Source organism: Bombina bombina, chromosome 4 (genome assembly GCF_027579735.1).
Source record: "Bombina bombina isolate aBomBom1 chromosome 4, aBomBom1.pri, whole genome shotgun sequence".
In the NCBI taxonomy this organism is placed as follows: domain Eukaryota; kingdom Metazoa; phylum Chordata; class Amphibia; order Anura; family Bombinatoridae; genus Bombina; species Bombina bombina.
In genome coordinates this window covers 548,123,600-548,150,230 of record NC_069502.1, presented here as the reverse complement: position 1 = coordinate 548,150,230, position 26,631 = coordinate 548,123,600, and the positions used below count along the sequence as shown (strand labels likewise).

At 36.5% G+C, this 26,631-nt stretch overlaps 1 protein-coding gene across 1 annotated transcript in view; it reads left to right on the top strand.

Moving 5' to 3' along the window:
• Positions 1–26,631, top strand: part of SNAP91 (synaptosome associated protein 91) — a 466,999-nt gene that overhangs the window by 338,865 nt on the left and 101,503 nt on the right. The window contains exons 13-20 of the mRNA XM_053710488.1: positions 5,974–5,980; positions 10,301–10,438; positions 15,352–15,366; positions 15,467–15,634; positions 22,116–22,223; positions 23,923–24,192; positions 25,137–25,217; positions 25,336–25,407. Coding sequence (XP_053566463.1) covers positions 5,974–5,980; positions 10,301–10,438; positions 15,352–15,366; positions 15,467–15,634; positions 22,116–22,223; positions 23,923–24,192; positions 25,137–25,217; positions 25,336–25,407 — 859 coding nt within the window. The remainder of the gene's footprint in view (positions 1–5,973; positions 5,981–10,300; positions 10,439–15,351; positions 15,367–15,466; positions 15,635–22,115; positions 22,224–23,922; positions 24,193–25,136; positions 25,218–25,335; positions 25,408–26,631) is intronic.

Here is a 26,631-nt window from a genome sequence, read left to right as displayed (position 1 = left end):
TCAACAAGTTTCTACTCTCTCCAATTCCATCAGAATTTCTTCTTTGTTGAGCTGTGATGGACACTGTGCTGGAGCTTCCACCTTGCTAGAAAAAGTAATACTATGCTCCTGTACAGCTAAGAATAAGACTTTTATTAACCACAATTTGTGCTGCCTATTGCCTAGCAGGAAACATTGTTTCTGTTCAATTCTAGACTCCAGTAGCATCTTAACAATTCTGAGCACCATGAAGTCTGATGGATACCTATCTACCATTAATCCCACTTTGCTTCTGTTCAGCAACCAACATTTTCAGTTTGTGATCGATTTCTTTATTGTAGCTTTAGCTCCAGGTGCTTACCAAGATTCCCAACACAGTACTTGCCATGATGAAGCTACTGGGTATCTAAGTCTCGCCTATCTAGTCAGCTGCCTTGTCCTGAAGACCAGCACTGCCTCACACAACCACTTTGCTGCAGATTTTTTCAGCTACACAGGTGGTGGATAATTAACTCCAAAATAGCTTGCTGGTCACTTCTACCAGGGTCACCTTCTTGGAAATCATTCTGGACTCATCTCTTAAGGCAGTATCAATCACTCCTTCTACTATTTAAATCATCCTGGTTTCATTACCTCCAGCACTGAGAAGAGGACTTATCATGCCTTTACTTAAGGACTGCACTCTTAAGGATCAATCACACCTTCAGTTGTATGATGACTTGTAGCCAGACCCTGTCTTCATCATCACAACTGGGAAATGTTCACCACAAACACGTCATTCCAGATATATATCTGTTTGGGGGAGGAGATTGCTATTGCAAGGGCTATTGCACTCAAGAGAGGAGTCTTGATGCTTAATGCATTGTAGCTCTCTGAATAATCTGTCGTCTTCTACTCTATCAGCAAGAGATAGTTACAGCAGACAGCAGCACTGCAGTAGCTTACATACTGTAGGGGGCAAATTAAATTCTTTTATACACAAATTCTAAGAACGTTATCAGGTTCTTGCTGTATATTCTAGCCCAGAGGGGGGAACACATTTCTTTGGCAGACTTCTTCAGCCATTGCATAATCTATTCCAAAGGGTGGTACCTAAATTCCTTCCTAGTATTACCATAATTCTTCCTAGTATTCCTTCACAAGATAAAACAAGATAAGCAATGCTCCGTTATGGATGGCTCACTCTGTCATTAAAAGCGTTTTGTTTACAGATCTCATCACACCTGTCTGCAGGTGCTTTACATAAACATTTTTTTCCCCTGCATCTTGATCTCTCGTCTCAAGGTTTTTGTTTGTTTGGTTTTTTTTTTTCATTTTTGTACTCCAATTTAACGGTTTCTCTTCTAGTTAGTTGTTTAATCCCTAAGGTCTGCCTATAGGACAATCACTATTAAAAATAAAAACATTTTCAGAACCCTAAGACACTTTTTGCTTCAATTTCCATTTTTCTATATTTAGACCATTTTTTTTTATTATTATTCCATCTGCACTCATAATCTGGACTTGTAACTTTCTGTAATATAGGTGGTGAGAGTCCACAGTTCATTAATCCTAGGATTTATACTCCTGGCCACTAGGAGGAGGCAAAAGAATGCCTAAAAATCCAAAAGCCTTCAAACCCCTCCATCTTACCGGAAGCTAGTCTTGTTTTTGCCTCCGCTGGAGGAAGGTGAAAAATGTTAGGAGCTTCATATTTTCTTACATGAAAGATGTCCTCAGACTGATTTGAGGACCATTTTCCTCATAGAGCTACTGTTTGTTGGATGGATGGATGTTTTGGGAGGAATTGGGTAGTGGCACAATTATGCCTTATGGGAGTTAGTCACAAGCCTATGAGGGTGTATACTCCATTTTCAAGTTCCTCTACTGTATTCTTCTTCATTTGGGTGTGTCCAGTAATCTGGGTGCATGTATGTTTATGTATTTGGTCATTCATTTCTCTTTTTGGCTATTATTGTGTACCTTTTAGTTAAGTACTTTATAGCCTCGAAATGTGATGTCAGTTTTTTTTTGGTGCGCTCCATTTTATATTTCTCTGGCCTGTGCTGGAACTTTATTTCCCTGTGTCCTGCTCTTTTTGTTATATAAATCGCAAACAACGTCCTATGAGACAAGGGAGAGAGAGGGCTCCAAAATAGTGTGACAACGTAGCAACTCAGGTATAAGTAGGAGGAGACACAATGGGTATTTGCAAAAGACGTTGCACATCCAGTGCAATAACTGGCGAGCCAAGACTTCTGAGCCGCTCAGCTGGACTTGGATGATGAAGCAGGAGAGCCATGGAGCTCCTTTCTGGTATCGTATCTCAACCACGGTCGCTTGGCTAGTGCAGGTGATCAGGCAAGAACAGCTGGGTTAACACAGAACTCCTCTCTGATGACGTGACTTTACCTTAGTGGAATGTGCCAAACTATATTTGGCTCCTAAGGAGGTCTACTATAGAATGGACCTTTTGCGCCACAAAACGAAGAGCAAGGTATGTAGGTTAAAACGTTTTAATCAAATACTCGTAAAAAACAATGTGTTGCACAGTAACGAGTTACTCGGCCACTGTGCTGTTTCAGATTAATCTGCCTGATCACCTGAACTAGCCGAGCGACCGTGGGTTGAGATACGATACCGGAAAGGAGCTCCATGGCAATCTGCTTCCTTGCTACATCAGTCAGCCGAGTGGCTCAGAAGCCTCGGCTCGCTAGTTATTGCACTGGATGCGCAACGTCTTTAGTGAGTACCCATTTGTGTCTCCTCCTACTTATACATGAGTTGCTAGGTTGTGACACTATTTGGCACCTCTCTCTCCCTTGTCTCATAGGACATAGTTTTTGCGATTTATGCACAATTTTTTGAAGAGTGCTGCTTCTTCATCTATTGCTGTATACTGAATCCTTGCTGTAAGCTTCTGCTACAGGGACTGCCTGGCATTTTAATGGATTTACTCTCATATTGTTATATATTATAGGCATCTTATGGTATAGTACTATGCCATTTCTCAGTGAAGTATAACTTAGAGTATAATTTCCAATTACCCTATATTTTACATTGGACTTTAGTCTAGGATTTGTTATGTTTTGATTAGCAGCTTTATAATGCTTAGTAATTTACATTGATATAGAGATTACTATCTAATCTACACTTTTTTGGCACTTGTTCTAATTTATTGGCGCACCTCCAATATTCTAGTGGTTACTAGTTATTGTCATTTCTTTTGTTATAGAGAATTTAGGTTTTGAGTTGGGCACACTATTTTTACTTTTAACCTCATGCTTTGTTGTTGTTTTTTGCACATATCGTCCGTACGGGATAGTGCATGTCTCCTTCGAGGCAGGTCAGTCTCCTCCTAAATGGATTACTGTTAATTATTCCAGATCAGTTGCAACATCATGGGCTTTTAAGAATGAGGCTTCTGTTGATTAAGTTTTCAAAGCAGCTACTAGAGTGTATATATTTTTCTCTTTTGGCATTTAAATAATAACAAAATAGGCTACATATTATAAAATTTAAAAAAGACAAATAATCTAGACAAGCATCGTATAAATGTTGCCCCCCCCAGGTGGACTCCACAGCTTGGGCGTTAGATACCCAGGAGTAATGGATTATGGACTGTCACCACCTGTATGAAAAAATATATAATTTATGCTTGCCTGATAAATTTCATTTCTCTTGTGGCGTTGACCTGCTCATTATTTTGGACTATTTTTTTATTTTATTTTTTCTGGTGGGGAATTAAAGTTTGCACCTCCTTTTTTCCCTACTCCCTTTTTTCGTGCTCTTTTCCTACTTAAGGTGGGAGAGGTTTGAGGGTTCTTTGAGTTTTGGGAATCTTTTGCCTCCTCCTAGTGGCCAGGAGTATAATTCCCAGGAGTAATGGATTGTGAACTTTCACCAACATGAAAGAAATTAATTTATCAGGTTGGCATAGCATTTTTTTTCCTTAATGATGATCTTACTTCACACCTTTTTAAGGGACCAAATTCCAGTGTGGAGACCTCAGTATGGTTTCAGTTTGTGGGTACTTCTTTTAACAGGGATTGGAAAGTCTCCATGTAGCTAAATGTCATGTTACAATGTTATCCCTTCAACGTTGCCTTAGATATTTTGGGGACAAGTTTTATAGTTTGTTTGTTTTGACCCTGTTTTTTTTTTTAATTCAATAGATTATGATCCTTTTTTTTTTTTTTTTTTCTTCTGTGAGAGATATGGAGGGAGTTTTTGTTTTCCCATTCAATAATGTTTGCCATTCTCTGAGTAGTTTCTTAATATTAATCCTGTAGTAATAAAACATAATTTATGTAAGAACTTACCTGATAAATTCATTCTTTCATATTGGCAAGAGTTCATTCGCTAGTGATGTATGGGATATACAATCCTACCAGGAGGGGCAAAAGTTTCCCAAACCTCAAAATGACTATAAATACACCCCTCACCACACCCACAATTCAGTTAACGATAGCCAAGTAGTGGGGTGATAGAAAAAGGAGTAGAAAGCATCAAAAAAAGGAAATGGAAATATAATTGTGTTTTATACAAAAAAACATAACCACCAAAAAAGGGTGTGTCTCATGGTCTTTCGCCAATAGAAAGAAATTAATTTATCAGGTAAGTTCTTACATAAATTATGTTTCCTTCATGTAATTGTCAAGAGTCCATGAGCTAGTGACGTATGGGATAGTAATACCCAAGATGTGGAACTCCACTGAAGAGTCACTAGAGATGGAGGGATAAAATAAAAACAGCCATTTTCTGCTGAAAAATTTAAATACACAAACAAAAAAATAAGTTTTTCCTCATAATTGAAAAGAAAAAACCTCAAAACATAAGCAGAGGAATCGAACTGAAACAGCTGCCTGAAGAACTTTTCTACTAAAAACTGCTTTCGAAGAGGCAAATACATCAAATCGGTAGAATTTAGTAAATGTATGCAAAGAAGACCAAGTCGCTGATTTGCAAATCTGATCAACTGAAGCTTCATTCTTAAAAGCCCACAAAGTGGAGACTGATCTAGTAGAATGAGCTGTGATTCTCTGAGGCGGGGCTTGACCCGACTCCAAATAAACCTTATGAATCAAAAGCTTTAACCAAGATGCCAAGGAAATGGCAGACACTTTCTGACCTTTCCTAGAACCAGAAAATACAGCAAATAGACTAGAAGTCTTCCTAAAATCTTTAGTAGCGTCAACATAATATTTCAAAGCTCTTACAACATCCAGAGAATGTAAGGATCTCTCCAAATAATTCTTAGGGTTTAGGACACAGAGGGGACAACAATTTCCCTATTAATGTTGTTAGAATTCACAACATTAGGTAAAAATTTAAATGAAGTGCGCAAACTGCCTTATCTTGATGAAAAATCAGAAAAGGTGACTCACAAGAAAGAGCAGATAATTGAGAAACTTTTCTAGCAGAAGAGATAGCCAAAAGGAACAACACTTTCCAAGAAAGTAGTTTAATAGCCAAGTAATGCATAGGCTCCAAAGGAGGAACCTGTAAAGCTTTGAAACCAAATTAAGACTCCAAGGAGGAGAGATTGATTTAATTACAGGCTTGATACAGACCAAAGCCTGAACAAAACAGTGAATATCAGGAAGCTTAGCAATCTTTTTGTGAAATAAAACAGAAAGGGCAGAGATTTGTCCCTCAAGGAACTTGCAGACAAACCTTTATCCAAATCATCCTGATGAAACTGTAAAATTCTAGGAATTCTAAAAGAATGCCAGGGAGAATATATGAGGAACAACACTATGAAATATAAGTCTTCCAAACTCAATAATAAATCTTCCTAGAAACAGATTTACGAGCCTTTATCATAGTATCAATCACTGAGTCAGAGAAACCTCTATGACTAAGTACTAGCGTTCCATTCCACACCTTCAAATTAATTTATTTGAGATCCTGATGGAAAAACGGTCCTTGAGACAGAAGGTCTGGTCTTAAAGGATGTGGCCAAGGTGGACAACTGGACATCCAGACAAGGGTCCGCATACCAGAACCTGTGAGGCTGCTGGTGCTACCAGAAACGCAAACAAATGTTCCATGATGATCTTGGAGATCACTCTTGGAAGAAGAACTAGAGGCGGGAAGATATAAGCAGGTTGGTAAAACCAAGGAACTGCTAACGCATCCACCGACTACCCGCCTGAGGATACCTGGACCTGGACAGGTACCTGGGAAGTTTCTTGTTTAGATGGGAATGGGAAGCCATCAAATCTATTTCTTGAAGACCCCACATCTAAACAATCTGAAAAAACACATCTGGATGGAGAGACCACTCCCCCGGATGTAAAGCCTGACGGCTGAGATAATCCGCTTCCAAATTGTCTACAACCTGGATATGTACCACAGAAATTAGACAAGAGCTGGATTCCGACCCAAGAAAGTATCCAAGATACTTCTTTCATAGCTAGGGGACTGTGAGGTCCCACCCTGATGATTGACATATGCCACAGTGATATTGTCTGTCTGAAAACAGATTAATAGTTCTCATCTCTTCAACAGAGGCCAAACCTGAAGAGCCCTGAAAATAGCACAGAGTTCTAAAATATTGATTGGTAACCTTGCCTCTTGAGATTTCCAAACCCCTTGTGCTGGCAGAGATCCCCAGACAGCTCCCCAACCTAAAAGACTTGCACTGTTGTGATTACAGTCCAGGTTGGGCGAACAAAAGATGCCCCTTGAATTATACAGTGGCGATCTAACCACCAAGTCAGAGAAAGTCTGAACATTGGGATTTAAGGATATTAATTGTGATATCTTTGTGTAATCCCTGCACCATTGATTTAAGCATACAATTTCATTTGTCTCTTTTCTGTTAGAGACAGAGTCATGGTCACTGAATTTATCTGGAAGCCCTAAAAAGTTGACCCTTGTCTGAGGAATCAAGTAACTTTTCGGTAATTTGATCCTCTAACCATGTCTTTGAAGAAACAACACTAGGTTGATTTTGTGTGAGATTCGGCAAAATGTAAAGACTGAGCTAGTATCAAGATGTCGTCCAAATAAGGAAACACCGCAATACCCTGTTCTCTGATTACAGAGAGTAGGGGGCATCGAGAACTTTTGAAAAAAATCTTGGACGCTGTCGCAAGGCCAAATGGAAGAGCGACAAATTGGTAATGCTTGTCTAGAAAAGAGAATCTCAGAAAACGATAGTGATCTGGATGATCGAATATGAGATATCCTGTAAGTCTATCGTGGACATATAATGACTTTGCTGATCAAAAGGCTGAATAGTCCTTATAGTCACCATTTTGAAAGTTTGGCACTCTTACAAAATGGTTCAATATTTTCAGATCCAGAACTGGCCTGAATGAATTTTCTTTCTTTGGACACATGAATAGATTTGAATAAAACCCCAGACCCTGTTCCTGAAACGGAACTAGTATGATTACCCTGAAAGCTCTAGATCTGAAACACCACTTCAGAAAGGCCTGAGCTTTCACTGAATTTGCTTCTCACAGGTGGTCCTTACTCTGAAACCTATTTATACCCTTGAGAGACAATGCTCTCAATCCATTGATTTTGGACAGAATCTGCCCAAATGGTTTGGAAAAATTTTAATCTGCCCCCCACCAGCTGAGCTGGAATGAGGGCTGCACCTTCATGCAGACTTGGGGGCTGGCTTTGGTTTCTTAAAAGGTTTGGATTTATTCCAACTTGAAGAAGGGGTTTCCATGGAACCAGATTCTTTGGTGAAGGATTGGCTTTCTGTTCCTTATTCTGTTTGAAAAGAACGAAAACAATTAGAAGCTTTAGATTTACCCTTAGATCTTTTATCCTGAGGTAAAAAAAACTTGCTTCCCTCCAGTAACAGTTTAAATAATTGAATCCAACTGAGAACCAAATAAAATTGTTACCTTGGAAAGAAAGAGATAGTAATCTAGACTTGGATACCATGGTCAGCATTCCAATATTTGAGCCACAAAGCTCTTCTAGCTAAAATAGCTAAAGACATAGATTAAATTTTGATGATATCAAAAATACTATCACAGATCAAATGATTAGCATGTTGAAGCAAACTAACAATGCTAGACAAATCAGGATCTGTTTCCTGTTGCGCCAAGCTTTCCAACCAAAAAGTTGATGCAGCTGCAACATCAGCCATAGAAATGGCAGGCCTGAGAAGATAGCCAGAAATATAAATAAGCTTTCCTTAGATAAGATTCAGGTTTCCTATCTAAAGGGTCCTTAAAAGAAGTACTATATTCCATAGGAATAGTAGTACGTTTGGCAAGAGTAGAAATAGCCCCATCAACCTTGGGGATTTTTTCCCAAAACTCCAATCTAACTGCTAGCAAAGGATACAACTTTTTAAACCTTGAGGAAGGAATAAAAGAAGTATGAGGCCTATTCCATTCCTTTGAAATCATATCGGAGATAGCATCAGGAGCTGGAAAACCCTCTGGAGTAACCACAGGAGGTTTATAAACAGAATTTAAACGTTTACTAGTTTTTAGTATCAAGAGGACTAGTTCCTCAATATCCAGAGTAATCAACACTTCTTTTAACATGGAACGAATATACTCCATCTTAAGAGATAATTTGATTTGTCCAGTGTCAATATCTGAGGTAGGATTTTCTGAATAGGATAGATCCTCATCAAAGGAGGATAATTCAGTATATTGTCGGTTCATTTGAAAATTCATCAACTTTATTAGAAGTTTTAAAAAGGACCATTTACGTTTATTAGGGCGGAATAGCAGGCAAAGGCTTCTGATCGCATCAGCAATAAAAATCTTTTATATTCACAGGGATATCATGTACATTAGATGTTGAAGGAACAAAACAGGCATTGTACTAATACTGATGGATACATTCTCTGCAGGTAAAAGCTTACAAATGTTATATACTACAGGTTGGAGATATAATCTCCGCTAACTTACAACAGATACACTAATCTTTGGGTAGAACTGTTATCAGGGCAGCAGGGTTCCAACAGTGGTTTCTGAGACAGGATCAGATTGAGACATCTTGCAAATGTAAGAGAAAAAACAACATATAATGCAAATGATCAATTTCCTTATATGGCAGTTTCAGGAATGGGGGAAAAAAATGCAAACAGCATAGCCCTCAGAGCATGAAAAAGGCAAGAGGCATATAGGAAGTGGGGATTAATAATCAAATTATTTTGCGCCAAGATTGACTCGCAGCACAAAATGAATTTTTTTTGGCGCAAACAACATCCGGAAATGACGCAACTCGCATCATGGCAGACGCAACCTTGCATGGAAACCTAGCGTCAACTAAGATGTTGGAAATTACGAATTTGCATCACCGAACGTACCTTTGCACAAAAAAAAATTATTGCGGCAAGAATCAGCATTTTGCGGCCTTCGCAAGCCTAATTGCCCATGAAATTAATGAAAACAGTCAATTTTTTAAGAAAACACTATACCCCAGGTAAGAAAAAATAACTTCCTAAATATGTTTTCCCCAATTTGAAACTGATAGTCTGCAAAAGGAAATATACATAAACTTGACTCATGGCAAATTAAGTACAATACATATATTTAGAACTTTACATTAATACATAGAAGTGCCAAAACCCATAGCTGATAGTGTCTTAAGTAATGAAAATATATTTACCGAAAGACACCCATCAACCATATAGCAGATAGCCAAACCAGTACTGAAATGGTTATCAGTAGAGGTAATGGAATATGAGAGTAAATAGTCCGATCTGAAAAGGGAGGTAGGAGATGAATCTCTATGACCGATAACGGAGAACCTATAAAAAGATTTCCCAGCGAGGAAAACCATAGGAATTCAATAGGTGATACTCCCTTCACATCCCTCTGACATTCACTGTACTCTGAGAGGGAATCAGGCTGCAAACAAGCTGAGAAGCGCATATCACAGAAGAAAATCAAGCACAAACTTCACCACCTCCATAGGGAGGCAAAGTTTGTAAAACTGAATTGTGGGTCTGGTGAGGGGGTGTATTTATAGGGCATTTGAGGTTTGGGAAACTTTGCCCCTCCTGTTAGGATTGTATATCCTATATGTCACTAGCTCATGGACTCTTGCCAATTACATGAAAGAAATCATGACTTGCATCATGTGCGCTTCTCAGAACAAATGAAACGTTTTTTGACCTGGGATGAAAAAGTAATCTCTAAATCACAGCTTGTCAAAATTTAACTTAGAGCTTCTCCGTTGGTGTGAGAGGGTATTTATTTTGCTCTAATATTTAAATTATGTACATAACCATTAAGGTAGTAAAACATCTTAAAATAAATGTTAATATATATGAGCACACTATGACTGTAGATTATAATGGATGCTGAGTTTTTTGTGTAAAATATAAATTTGATCTTTTTTGTTGAAGCAGCAGTAATTATTCCGGTTTCTTTTTCATACAGTTCATCTAAACTATCCAGTGATCTTCTAGATCTGCAGCCAGACTACGCTGGTGGTGCACAGCCAGCTCCTGCTTCCGCCTCTTCGGGTGCTAGTGCATGGGGAGGTAAATTTGTTTGCTCCAAGCATTATTATTTTCTTCTCTTGTCCTTTAAAAAAAAAAAAACATGCCATGTAGTGCATTGCAAGGCACTAGACGGCCTTCAGAAAGCCCTGATTTTGCAGCCATTCCCTCTGTGCACGTTTGTAGCCAATAAGTTGTGTCACCAGAAAGCATATATTCAGCTGGGAGTCTTGCTAAAAATATATATAATAGCCTTCCCGACTGTGTCTTATTCTCTATTTTTTATAACCATCCATTAATTTCTTATTACTTTTTAGAGTCAGTCAATATTTTTATTGCATTTAATAATTTGAAAACTAGACCAATGAAATAGAAAACAAAAAAACTACATAGATCTATTTACACCAAGAAAAATTGTATCAGTGCTACTACCAGAAATATCATAACTTAAAATTTACAAACATGTAAGGCAGTATAATTTCAGGTTTATTCTCATTTAGGGCCTGATGTTCTAAAATGATCCTCCAGCATTGTTAGATCTCTAGTGAAATTCTTAAAATGCAGATTTTGTTATGCCTCTCCAAGGGGCATTCCCTGCATTTCTGTATGTGGAGGAGAGACAAGCCCAGTGCAATATAGCACTGCATGACAGTTCTTTGTATTATATATTTCTTTACACTTCAAATTAAATTTTATTACATTCAAACATTTTCTATTTTATTTTGTATGCAGCAGTGTATTTAGGATTGAGATGTTACAAATACTGATTATGCTTTCATAGTTTCTGTGCAACTAACAAATTAGGTTCATACTGTGTATATTTTTGTGTATTTTTTACAAATTACATTGCACTTTGTATTTCATATATTTAAAATAAAACTTAAAAAACGGACAGCTTTAGTTTCCCAAAAAGCTTCATTACTTTATATGGGACTGATAAGCAAAGATTCTCTAGTATGGAGAGAAATTATAGTGCATACTTCACAGGGGCTGAACTGTGACTAAGTTCTATAAGAAAGGAATCTGGAAATCCCAGAGAAATGAGAGATGTCTTCTAGAGAAAGTAATGAAGCTCTCTGAGATACAAAATTTCACAGGGTAGAGAGAAGGTAACTGTAGAAGACCAGGGGCTGATGTAAAGACTCAGTTTGCCTCACTTACAAATTAAACTGAAATGTTCTCACTTTAATTTAGCTTTTGCCTTTAGTTTAGTATATATTAGTTTTCTTTCCTTTCGAGCAAAGTTCACCTGCATACAGCTGCCAAGATAATTCAGTAAGACTATGAGTTTCAGGCATACCATGGGAACTCCCCCATCCCTCCCACTTTCTGAAGCTGCGTTTTATTTTTACAATAGAGAAAATACAAAGTGCAATGTAAGTTGCTAATTGATACACAGAAATATACAAATTACTATCCTAATTTGTTAAACAAACATAGAAACTTCCAAAACATAATCCTAATTTGTAAAATCAAAGTTGGATCTTAATGTATTAAAATATAAAATAGAAATTGCAATGCTTTAAATGTAATAATACTGAAAGGACCCAATCTGAAGTGTAAAGATTTATAAAATACAATGCACACAGTGTAAGTGTAACAAAACTCTCATATCATGCAGTGCTGTATTGATCTTGGCGTGTTCCTCTTTCACATACAGAAATGAGAGATCTTGCAGTGCTGCAGAGTTCCGCCATTTCTCTTTTAGCATTCAGTGAGTTCAGCCCCTGTGAAGTCTGCACTACAATTTGTCTCCAATCAGGAGCATCTTTGATCATCAGGTCATTAGTATTTCAAGCTACAACATAAATACCATATTCTTGTACTTTGTATTGCAAAGTGCCTTGCAATTGTATGATGAGGATGTAGAGCACCAACATGCTGTTGACTTCCATATACCTTTTCAAATTTACCATAAAGAAGTACAATTCTGTGTATAGCAAGCATCACTTATTAAAGGGATATAAAGGGAAACACATTGATAGAATAAATGCATTTTATAATTATTTTGAGTGTGTATATTTCTCAGAATACAATGCAGTTCATTAGTTACAAATGCTCACTCAAATAGTCTCTTTTCCAAATCTGTAAAATGCCTTCTGTTGAAATAATTATTTTTTTAACAGTGCAAAAACATATTGGTGGAGTTTCAAATATTGTAATAAACCTACTGCAGTTATGTTATTCATCTAGGGGGAATACATTAAACTGTGTTCACTATCTCCTCCTATAATGATTGGCTTCTGAAAGTTACACTGAGCATGCACTAGCTGTCAAAACAGAGGATGTTGGTAGTATACCAAGCATGCCCAAGAGCATTGCATGTTCCTTAGTGTGCACTCCATGTTTGGCATGTCTAATGAGCCAAACAGGGGCTATAGGAAGGTTTCAAGTTTTAATACTATGAGGAGATAAAGGTTTTTACTAAGTCAAGTTATTTACAATATTTTCTTCTTAAATGGAAAGAGTCCACAGCTGCATTCATTCCTTTTGGGAATTAAGATCCTGGCCCGCAGGAGGAGGCAAAGACAACCCAGCCAAAGGCTTAAATACTCCTCCCACTCCCCTCATCCCCCAGTCATTCTTTGCCTTTGGTCCCAGGACTATTTGGGCCCCTTTGGGTCTCTCTGGGCTCACTCGTGGAGGTGTTCCTTTTTGTATTAAAGGGACAGTCTACACCAGAATTTTTATTGTTTTAAAAGATAGATAATCCCTTTATTACCCATTTCCCAGTTTTGCATAACCAACACAGTTATAATATACTTTTAACCTCTGTGATTATCTTGTATCTAAGCCTCTGTAAACTGCCCCTTTTTTCAGTTCTTTTGACAGACTTGCAGTCTAGCCAATCAGTGCCTGCTCCTAGATAACTTCTCGTACACGAGCACAGTGTTATCTATATGAAATACGTGAACTAACACTCTCTAGTGGTGAAAAACTGTTAAAATGCAATCTGAAAGAGGTGGGCTTCAAGGTCTAAGAAATTAGCATATGAACCTCCTAGGTTAAGTTTTCAACTAAGAATACCAAGAGAACAAAGCAAAATTGGTGATAAAAGTAAATTGGAAAATTGTTTAAAATTACATGCTCTATCTGAATCATGAAAGTTTATTTTGGCCTAGACTGTCCCTTTAAGGGGACCTTTCAGGTTTCCTTGGTTCTCCTTTGCCTGGTCCCCTTGAGGGTTTCGGCTGGTGTCTCCATTTGTGGAGATGAGCAGTGGGGGACCGTTTGTTGGGCGACGGTGTCTCCTGGAGGATTGTCGGCTCAGTCAAGTCCGTTTGCGGTCTCTGGTTTGGCCTCTGGACTAACTGTGAGTCGGTGTCAATGGGGCTTTTCCTCTTAAAATTTTCTCTGCATCGGACGAAGCAGGATTTTTTAATGGGTAGAGGTTCAGGCCTGGTGCCCTAAGTATAGGTCGCCTATTGTACCCTCCCGTCTTGGCATTCAGTGTCCTCTATAGCTTGGGTATTGTTTTCCCAAAAGTAATGAATGCAGATGTGGACTCTTTCCATTTAAGAAGAAAAACATAAATTATGCTTACTTGATAATTTCCTTTTCTTCTGATGGAAAGAGTCCACAGCTCCCCGCCGGTAATTTTATGTTTGGCGTCCTTATATTCTTCTGGCACCTTTCACCCTGATATTTCTTCTACTGTTCCTTGTTCCTTGGCAGAATGACTGGGGGATGAGATGAGTGGGAGGAGTATTTAAGCCTTTGGCTGGGTTGTCTTTGCCTCCTCCTGGTGGCCAGGTTCTTAATTCCCAAAAGTAGTGAACGCAGCTGTGGACTCTTTCCATCAGAAGAAAAGGAAATTATCAGGTAAGCATAATTTGTTTTTTTAACCCTTTCCTGCCGGGGTTAAAGTGTCTACATCAGATCTCGCGATTGTGCACGTGATCACGAGATTTCAATGATGGGATCGCGTCAGGGGGGACGTCCCTATGATGCTGGGCATGCCCTTCAGACCTCGATCCCATCAGGGAAGCGCCAGTGCCTTCAGGAAAGCCACCCGGTTAGGACGTTGTATTCCGTCCATCAGCGTTAAAGCCCAGGAAAATTCAGACGGAATACAACGTTGTAACGGCGTTAAAAGGTTAAATATATATCAAAATATAACACACTCTCACCTAATGTCCATCTGCCAGGGTGCCAACAGGATAGTACAGGAAATAAAAGGAGGCACTCACTGGTCTTTCAAAGGTGGTTTTATTCTGTGACGTTTCGTGCAAACTCTCCCCTTTCTAAACCTTTTAAATTACAAAAAGAAACTATCAACAATGAGTCTTACCTTTGTCCCTTACCACGTTCTTGACCTCCATTATGATTGTATCCTATTTATAATTTCAAAAACCATTATTCTAATTATTTAGATTAACCAATCATAATTAAGCCTATCCATTTCTTCTAGTTGGTTATGCCTCCTCATCTCTTCATTGCTTCATTTCTGTTCTTTATTTAAAAATGAATGATCTGATTTTTGAGAATATTTTGATTAAAGGGGAATTCTAATGAAAAATGCTCTCATTTGCTAGAGCATTTTTTTTTTGCAATAACTATGCTATGTTATTATCTTCTATGTGAGAGGTGCAACACATTGCATACTCTTGAGCAGGACAGGGCCGTTGTACCAAAAAGAATGATCATAGGCATTTAGACACCAGTCACCGACTGTGTCCTGCTCAGGAGCAGATCTTGCTATGCTTCTGTGCATACTAGATTCTTCATAAATATTTATCAGACTAATGATTACAGACCTCTCTTTTTTTGATAAGGGATCTATCATAAACCTGAATCCAACTGTGCTGGCTGAAATATTTATATTATGATTTACATTGTATGTTAATATATTTTTAATGTGTTAAAATATTGCGGTTGATTTAGAGCTTCTTGTTATTTAAGGCATCTTTACATTCTTATTTTCCACCTTGCTTACTCACTGGATCACACCACAGATCTTTTGGGTGAGGGTAAGTATAATTTCATGTCTACTTTCTTCTCTCACAGTTGGTGTGCATTTTCGTCACCTTGTAGTGCTCACTTTTACTCTCCATCCTTGATTACACGCAGACTCCCTTACTGCTCCTACTGCTGCTATTACCTCAGAGGCATCTCCGCTTTCTGACCCTTTTTCAGCTGAACTCAGTGCTCCCACTGCTGCACCTGTTGAGACTACAGCTCCTCCGATTTCCTCTGCCACTATAACTACTGTAACTGCTGAAATTGATCTCTTTGGAGGTTAGTATGTCTGTGATAAACACGTGGCTGCCTGTATGTCAATCTGTCTAGCTATCCAGCTATCAAAAACAAAGTCCCATACTCAGCACAGCAAACCATTTGTAACCCTGCATAATAAATTAATAATGTCATTAACAGTAGTAGAATAAACAGCTTCCAGCTCATATAAAATAAGTGGGGAAAAAAGATATTTCTCTGATTTTGGTTACTTTAAGTCTCACTTGTCTCTCCATCTTCACCAGTTCCTACGTTATTTGTGTAGATGTGTCACTAAAGTTCACTCATCTCTTGTTTGTTTAGTGGATCAATTGTACAGGAAACAGTAAGGCTTGAGAGACTAAAGATAACCCCTTAGTGAATATAATGTATTGGCATATTTATATAAACATGATAAAGAATTCTCAGCATACATAATAATACTATTTTGCAGCGATTATAAGTAGGTGTGTAAATAAATGTGATGTATATAAAGCCTCAATCTCAAATGTTTCCATCTTGATATACAGCAGCTGATAACAGTTCAGACCAATAGTCCTCCTTGCAACTACTCCCACATAAATAATAACCCCTAAATACTGCTGCTGAATCTGTTGGCACATTACAAATAAAGATAAAAATAATATAGAGGACAAAGTCCTCATCAATCTCTGCAGCTATGCTAGAGATTAATTATAAAATACTGCCTGGGTGGTACCATCATCTGTTAACTCGAGAAAGCAACCGGTGTTGGAGATGTGGACATGTAAATAGTTATATAGAATACATGTGGTCGTGGTGCTCTCAAATCTCAAAATGTAATTCAAGAAGTTAAGATGGTTTCAATACCACATGTCCATGATCCTTTTAATTTGACTGATAAGCCACCCCCCCCCCCCCCCCCCCCAAATGTAAACTCTTCCAAATTGTGATGAACAGAGCTAGATATTTAATAGTGAAAACTGGAAAAGTATAGAAACACCAATATTGACAATGTGGAAACGCAGATTATTAGAATTTGTAGATCTTGAGGAATTTTATTTTTAATAATGTACCAAACTGGAGATTTACATTTAACATGCTGATGTTGAGGGAAGAATATTTAAAACAGTAATTTAACCCTTTCAATCTGGTGTTCTACCTCTCCAAGCAACTGTGAGCTTTTCTAGCACTTTGCAAAATGGAGAGGATGTTGATTTTGAAGACTTGGTTGAAAACGGAGTATGTAAGCTTGCGTGCTTTCAAAAGTTTTGAAGGTTTTCACTATGTATTAAGTGATCAGTTGGATATATTTGTATTTATTTTATATTGTGTTTTTGTTTAATTTTTATAAAACTATGTATCTAATTCTTCCAAATTATAAGTGCATTATTGCTTAATATGTAATTTGTGTTTCCATTATAGTCCGATAATGATATGCTCAAATTTGTTACAGCACGTAATTCTAAAACTAGCAACCCTGTAAAACTATATGTTAAACCCCTGCAGATGGGTAAACACATAGTTAAAGAACTGATCAGAGAACTCCTGGTCCCGAGCAGAGACTGCCACTGAGCAGTGCTAGCTCTACAGCTGGGTCATGTGACTACAGCTGCTAATTGGGGAAAATAGCATGGGTCCTGCATTATTCAAAACCCTAAAAAGTGGAGAGAAAAATCCTCTCAGCTTGCAAAACAGAATTTTTACGTTAAAAGAAATACTGCTATAGAAAGCCATCTGTATTCAAATGCACCAAAAAGAACATTTTTGCCAAATACATTACAAAATCTTTCCTTGTATATGGCAAAATCAGTTTACAGCAGCAATACTCCAAATTGCCCGCACGCAGAAAAACCTCTCCGTATATAGGCCTTGCAATGCTAGATCAGGTTCTGTGCCTCTAAGGCTAGCAACACTGATCTTGTTGGGCTTCTTCTAAAACTTGCTCTGTAAAAGCAGAGAGAGGCTACATGATCAGGATGCAGATGGGAGAGAGGGTCACTTGTTGATAAATCATTAAATACAGAACTCATTTATTAACTCTATGGAAATAACACATTTTCTTTTCCGTCCACTAGAACAGGGATATCTGATTTTTACAACCTGTGACATTATTATATATTTTTTTTTAATCCAACTTTATATGTAATTTCCTTTTATGAGCACTAATCAAAAAGTAACACCAATTACATATCAAGCAATAAGGCACTTACAACATGGTACATCTGGTTAGATCCGTATTTTTAAAGTATAACTATAAGAAAAAAAAACACGTTTAAATAAATACAAATATGTCGCATATATCTGTAATAATCTACAAAGTTTTGCAGGGATTAAACACATAGTATTTCCGCACTGTTTATTTTTAAAATTACATGCGCTTACGAATTAGTAGCATGTGATTTTCGACTATAATTGATTGTTAACAAGTTTTCAACTGAACTAGTTTTGACGTTATATATCTGCCAGTAGAGGGCAGCAACTCCTAGCCCAAGTGCATTGTACCACATGCTTTCAGGGACGTGTCACATATTCTCTACCTTAATTCTATTAGCTCTATAATTTTGGTGTAATTCTCAGCCACAGAAGTGAATATAACTTTATTATCAAACTATTGTACACTTCTTTAGATATCTGGTGAATTATATAACATTACTCAAAATATCGCTTTTAAAACAATGTGTGATACACCTTGCTTTTAAAATATGGTTATTTGCTTATTTAAATAATCTAAAACACATTTTGTGAAAACAATTTAATTTACAACTCTGTCATGCATGACCAGAATAAAAGTGCATAAAGAAAATTTTCTAATATGTTAGAGCATTTTATTGTTACACTATTGTTTGCAGGGGTTAAACCTATAATTATATGCAAAGAAATTAAATACGTAAATACCGTTTAAAAGCAGCAATACACTACTGGGAGCTAGCTGAAAGTATTTGTCAAACCAATGACAAGAGACAAATGTGTGTAGCCACAAATCACCAGCTAGCTCCCAGTAGTACTTGTTGCAGATGATCATACGTGCATATGCTTTTCAAAGAAAGGATACCAAAAGAACAAAGTAACTGATAATAGCAGTACATTTTTTAAAGATAATTTCTCATGTCTCTTTAAAAAGACCCTACGCATTACCCAGCAGTTCAACTGTGCTGCTGTGTGCAGTCAAGTATATAGAATAACAAATGTAAGATCATAGGTAGTACAAAGGCCATATTTGACTGGCCAGTAAAGCACCCTTTTGTGTCTTTATTGAGTAATTGAAAACCTGACCGTGCTAACAGGGCCAATGTTTTCACAATAAAAGTTATTGTATTGCACACATTTATTTTAAAATAATTTAGTTTGAATATAAAGTCCATAAAGTAACAAAATGTCTCTTATGTGGGACGTCTCACACTTTAAAACACCACCTATTTCGCAGAATGACTTAAAATGATACAAAAACTACTTAACAGTCCGATTGACACAGAAGTCTGAGGTACATTGACAGTATTCCAGCCCATAGGAGTCCATTTATCATTGTGCGGACGGACATGATCCGCTATAGCGAACCATGTCCGCTGAACATCAATAAATGCCGACAGCATACGCTGTAGGCGTTTATCATTGCACCAGCAATTCTTGTGAAATGCTGGTGCAATGCCGCCCCCTGCAGATTCGCGGCTAATCAGCCGCTAGCAGGGGGTGTCAATCAACCCGGTCGTATTCGATCAGGTTGAGTTCTGTCAGCCGCCTCAGAGCAGGCGGACAGGTTATGGAGCAGTGTTTCTGGCGAGCCTTCTTTAGATATCTGGTGAATTATATAACATTACTCGAAATATCGCTTTTAAAACAATGTGTGAATCACCTTGCTGTTATAATATGGTTATTTGCTTATTTAAATAATCTAAAACACATTTTGTGAAAGCAATTTAATTAACAGCTCCGTTCGGAGCTTGATAAATAGACCCCATTGACTGGATTGAGGAAGGAGTATTGGCAATAATTAAAGGGATACTAAACCCAAATGTTTTCTTTTATGATTCAAGTGCTACAGAATTTGGCGGCACTATACAAATAAATGATAATATTAATTCAGATAGAGCATGCAATTTTAAGCAACTTTCTAATTTACTTTTATTATCAAATTTTCTCTGTTCTCTTTGTATCATTTGAAAAGCAGGGATGAAAGCTTAGGAGTCGGCCCATTTTTTTGGGTTTGGTATCTCTGTAAGTTGTTTAAAGATTCTAAGCAGTTTTTATATCATTTTAAGTCGTCATTCTACAATAAAGGTGGTGTTTTAAAGTGGGAGACATTCCACATAATAGACATTTTGTTATTTTTTGGACTTGTGTGGTGTGTGATTTATATCCTAGCTAAATTGTCTTAAAATAAATGTGTGCAATACATTGACTTTTGGCTTTAAGCGCCCTTCTTTTGTTTTTTTAGTGTGACTTTCTAACATCTGTTTGGGAAGGAGGTAGATATATAGAGTGTCATGTAAAAGTTATAAACCTAAAGCAAACTCCCTTTTCTTTTATTCCAGTGTTTTCACAAGACAGACAAAGGCCTTAGGGTACTTTAGATCAAGAACAGCCAATGGGCATTAGCTGGAACTCTCTTTAACCCTTTGAGTGCTAAGCACTTTCCCACCTGGGTGCTAATATTTTCTAAGGTTTTTTTCATTTATTTAATTTTTGAAAAAACATTTTTAACTTTTTTTTTATTGTTTTTACAGACCCCCAAGACACGGTTGGAAAGGTTAGGCAATTCCCTTTCCAACAGTGGGTCTTGGGGGTCTGTAGCTGCTTAGATGCCTGAGATACAGGCTTCTAAGCAGCATGCCCCCTCCTCCTATACTTAACATTAAGTATAAATAAAGTTGCACGGTGACGTCATCACGTTATTGCGCGTGACGTCACTGTGCATCACATGAAGCCCCAACGATGCCTGTCACTCTACAGGCAACGATCGCCGGGGTAGGAGCTGTTAGGAGCCCCCAGATCTCCCTCAAGGTGGGAGAGTGCTCATGACGGCTCTGAGCCATCATTAGCACCAAAGTGAGAAACTCTGTGACGGCTCAGAGCTGCCATTAGCACTCAAAGGGTTAAACAATTAGCATTAAAGGGACACTAAACCCAATTTTTTTTTTCTTTCGTGATTCATATAGAGCATGCAATTTTAAGCAAATTTCTCATTTACTCCTATTATCAATTATTCTTTGTTCTCTTGCTATCTTTATTTAAAAGCAGGAATGTGATGCATAGGAGCCGGCCCCTTTTTGGTTGTGATCCTTGGTTTTGCTTGCTTATTGGTGGGTAAATGTAGGCCTCCAATAAGCAAGCGCTATCCATGGTGATGAACCTAAAATGGGCTGCCTGCTAAGATTTACATTCCTGCTTTTAAAATAAAGATAGCAAGAGAATGAAGAAAAATTGATAATAGGAGTAAATTAGAAAGTTGCTTAAAATTTCATACTCTATCTGAATCATGAAAGAAAAAAATTGGGTTCAGTGTCCCTTTAACATAAGATACATGTTAGCCAATGAACATTAGCAGTAACTGTCAGCCAATGAGTATTAGTAGGAAGTACACAACTGATACAGTTGTATAAGTTAAATTTTAAACAGCTTTTACTTCACATTCTGTTCATGCAAAAAATCGATTTAATTAAAGTTCTCTTCTTTCGGGGGATATTATTTTGTGAATGATTTTTATACAATGTATGGACAAAGCAAATTAATTTAATTTTGAGCTTAATGTAATTTAAAATGTGATAGGTAAGGTCATTTTTTTTTATTTGACTGGATGTATTGAAATTTACTGCAGACTTATTTAGAACATTACATTTTTAAAATAATACTGTTAATATTTGGAAAATATAGCAGACAGAATATTTCTTGACGAGATACTGACGATTTATGTTGTATGGCCTTTCCATACAACATTCTGTCTGTGTCCTTTTTAAATGTGTTTCATAAGTAAATTATCTCACTATATCCTGACCGGGGCATTATATTTTATTCAGAAACAAAGCCTTATTTATAATGAATGATATATTCTAACAAAGCACTCAGTGGTTCTAAGAGCCAGTTCAGCTTACGCAAAGATATGACTACTTCTTTAGAAGATGACAAAATTAGTCCCTGTCATGAGTTATTGAAATAACTTTACTGAAAGTAACACTTTTCTGACAAACACAAAGGTGGATTGCATTGTTATTTGTTAAATGTAAAATGTTTTAAAAGATGTGTTCATGTTGCTTTAAATTTGCATTGCTGAGTGAAATCTAGCATGGAATATCCTGATCTTGGCTGATGTTCCCTGTATGAATTTCTTTTGTATGGAGTATTTATATTCCTTGTTGAACATTCAAAGATCAAGGGGCACAGGGGTCCAATGCATGTGCTGTCTTTTGGGATAAAAGTGATAAATACAAAAATAAAACTGCATAAAGGCGTGATCAAAATATATATTCTTATGATTTTTTATTTTTTTTCCCTACGTTTTGGCTTTTGATAAATTAAAAATACAACACAGATGCCTTTGCCGCTTCTCCTAGTGAGGCTCCTGCAACACTTGATGGGGCTTCAGCGCCACCAACTCCTACCCCTGTTGCAGCAGCCCTCGATGCATGCTCTGGAAACGGTGGGTTTCATCTGAGTTGCCTTTCATTTGTCTGCATGTCTTGTAGTGGCTTCCACTTCTCTGTCCTTGTAGTTGTTTTTTGTTTCTTTTTAATAATCTGCCTTAGTGATTTTAGTAGACTGACAAGAAATATTCAATCTATGCTGTTTATTCCTAATTTTCAAAAATATCACATAAAACAGTTTTTTGGTAGAATTGAAGATTTGTGCTGTACATTCTAGATAAAGATGAATGTAGTTTGTATTTCTTTTAACTTCTTGTGCATCTTTTAGTGTTGTAATGTGTTTAGTAGTTGGTACATGTAGTAAGTAATCTGAAGTATCATTTCAAAATATAGGCCTAGATTGCAAGTGGAGCACTAATGAAAGCACAGGGTGTGATATCAATGTCACTGGACTTCTCTAAAATTAGCATGAAAATTAATATTACAAGACCTTGGTAAACCAGAGAAGGTTTAGCGCAGCCGACATCCATTTAGCGCTCTCTATACTTTCTCTGATATTACAAGTTGAAAGTTAGGGATAAGGCGTTTGGCTGGGAAGGGCTCAAAGGTGTGTGTGAAATGTGTATGTATGTGTATATATATATATATATATATATATATATATATATATATATATATATATATATATATATATATATATATATATATATATATATACATACACACAGTAGGTTGTAGCAGGTGCACTCTCACAAACAATTCAGTTCAAATGCCAGGGTGCTAGAATAGGGTATAATCTATGGAAATCAGGAGACAGCACTCACTGGTCTTGACAATACTGGATTTATTCAGTGACGTTTCGGGGAATACACCCTTTCATCAGACCCTGATGAAGGGGTGTAATCCCCGAAACGTCACTGAAAACGTTACTGAATAAATCCAGTATTGTCAAGACCAGTGAGTGCTGTCTCCTGATTTTTTATATATATATATATATATATATATATATATATATATATATATATATATATATATATATATATATATATATATATATATATATATATATATATATATATATACTGTATGTATGTATGTGTATATATATATATATATATACTGTATGTATGTATATGTATGTATGTGTATATATATATATATATATATATATATATATATATATATATACAGTATATACACACATAGACATGTATATTCAATTCTATGTTCATCACTTAAAAGAAAATGTTTTTATTTTTAAATATATATATATATATATATATATATATATATAGATATATATATATATATATATATATATAGATATTTTACAAAAACATATACACTTATATTTAAAATTAAAAAGAGCATAGGTATTTGTAGCATTAACGCTTGAGTGAAAAGAATTAGAGGGGTTTTTTAGCACACCCCATAGAAGTCTGTGGGAAAGGCAGTTATCACGGTCGCAATATCCGCCCTTCAGATGTTGGCATACGTCAGTCTTTCAGTCGCCCACTAACTTTTTACTTTCAACTTGTAACACAAGCGCAAGCTCAAAAGTGCTAAATATTTATTGCTCCATTTGTAATCTTGCCCATAGTCTAGTAGTTAACCTATAAAATCTAAACCTATTTTGTGCATGTATGAATTTCTTACCTTAAGAAAAAAGTAGAATACTTTTGTGTTTCCGATCCTTAGAAGCAATTTCTTTCCTAACTGATCCTATCTGTTCTTCGCTTTCTTCCTTTATTTAAGACCCTTTTGCCCCATCCGAAGGTAGTGCAGAGGCTGCTCCTGAGCTGGACCTTTTTGCTTTGAAGCCAACAGAAACCACTGCTCCTGTAGTTACCCCTACGACTAGTACAGCTGCTACAGCTCTAGCAACTACTCCTTCTCCTCCTCCTCCTCCTGCAGCAGCTTCTGCTGCCACTACTACAACTGCTACTACCACTACCACTGCTGCCACCACATCTGCCATCACCACCACAACAACTACTGCTCCTCCTGCTCTAGATATATTTGGTGGTAAATTATTTATTTATAATAGAGCTTAATTCTCTTATTCAGTTATTCAGTTATTTTTTGGTTCCATTTACATACATATCTATTGCTCATTCCTATTTTTATTGCGTGAACATACAGATGTGACACCAATCAAAATCTTACCTTTCTAGCATATCACAAAACATTGTTAATAGTTAATTTAGATGTTAAATATTTGGAATACTTTTTATTATTTGAAAATATATTTTCAAATGTTGTCTTACATTCCAGTCTTTTAGTTTGCTATGTGAAGACTTGAAACTCACCTCAAATAGTTTTCTGCAGTGCTTACCTATGGCATTGCAATGCCATAGAAACATATACGTTTTAATTTAACCCGTCTGAGTTAAAAAAAAAAAAAAAAAAAAAAAAATAGTTTTCCTAAATCAGCATTAGATAAAAACATGAAAACATAATATTGTAATAAAAAAAAAAAGTAGTGTATGTGTGTGTATATATATATATATATATATATATATATATATATATATATATATATATATATATATATATATATAGTCATTTTGTGTCATCAGCTTAGTAAAAATCTATCAGGTGTATCGGGCAATTTGAATTCCTCCGATGTATCGATGTTTATTTCCTAATATAAATATTTATTTTAATAAATATTTTATGTATGCATGTGTTTTGTTTTCTACATAAACACTATTTATTATAAAGGTCCACTTTAGCATACTCAGGTATTTTTGAGCGCATTATTTACTTTTGTGATCATACTAGAATTTAAGATTGCCATTGGCTGTATACATCCGTATGTTCTTGTAAAAATGAAAGCTGCTGTGCCAGATGATTAACATGCAGATCTGTTTTGCATGTCTGTATTCTATTGAGAAGGCCACACTGTTCATTCACTAGAAGCCTCTCCAAGAATCAATGATAAATAACATGCCTGTATTTGGTCTTAGATTTATTTGATTCTGTTTCGGAGGCCGCCGCTGCTGCTCCTAAGCCAGATGTTACACCTAGCATAGACCTGTTTGGCACAGGTAAAGCATGACATGTTTTTCATTGACATTGTGGGCTCCATGATATTCTCCTGCACTTTTGCTTTTTCTCATTGCTGAAGAAACTGATTTGGCTCTTGTTTCCTCTTGCTTTGGGAAGATGCTTTCTCATCCCCACCGCATGGGGCCTCTCCTGTGCCTGAAAGTTCCCTCACTGGAGACCTCTTATCTGGTGAGTGCTTGTTGCTTAAAGCACTTCCTTCTATACATTTTGCAATTTCTCAGTAACTTTTTTTCACATTGAGTTATGTATGTCATTTTAGTTTTGATTAATATACGTTTAATGTATAATTCAATTAGTTGCTAAATGATGGAATGCTTTAACACCATTAATTGCATGTTTCATCTCTTGTTCCATTTGCCTGTAGTGTTTCTAACAAAACCCACGTTCACTCCATGCTACAGCTTACCTCCTGCATGTTTTCAAATATTTTATGGATTGAGTCAATAGGAACGTTTCCTGTTAACTAGATTTATACCTAATATGTTTTAGGTCTTTGTTTTCTTTTAATACAGTCTTTAGTTTTTTAGTATCCCCATGTAGTTCCTTAAATAGTGTACTTATTACAAAGTCTGCAATGCTAAAACTTGTTTTATGATATAGAACAAGGAGTTACTGCAAATGCAATATTCCATTTTAGTAAGATTTTCTGATTATTTCATTTTTTTTCTCAGTATTAACATATCTGTGCGACAATCCCAGTGTTTTTGTTTTTTTAATTTACTAATTTTGTTTAATTCCTAGCTAAGCTATTTTTTCAGTACTTTTACCTTCTGTGATGGCTTTTGGACATTGTTTTGTAAACGTTGCAATCTGGGTTGACAATGGTTTTAATTGATTTCTCTCTTACACCACCATGTCAATTCAAATGTTCTATTTATTGTCAGCAAAAATTAAATAACCATATAAATTTGAGACAGCTGAGTGACTATTGCTAGAATCTCATTTGGCATAACTATGTTTGCTCAAGCCACCAGCTTTGCACATCTGATTTAATGGAATTTTTCCTGTTATTGACATAAATATTTAAGCGCTCTAAAGGTCCATGTGCACTACAATAAAGTTTACAATAAAGTTAAAGTTGTGTCACAAAATCTTGTTTGTACTAAGGTAGAAGTTTTCACTTGGCTATTGTAGAACACGTGACTTACTTTTCTAAACCAATCTATTTGAACCTTGGTTGTCTTTTTAGTTAGGAGGAAAGATAATTCTCCATCACAGTCCAATGTTTCTGGGAGAGAGTTTCCTCTAGGATTTTCCTATACTTCTTTCTGTTCATCTTACCTCTAAACCCTCAATTGCTGCCAATAAAAGCATTATTATAACTTGCTGCTGCTTCACCATGCTTTACTGTGGGGTTGGTATTCTGTTTGATGAGTATTGTTGACCTTCTGC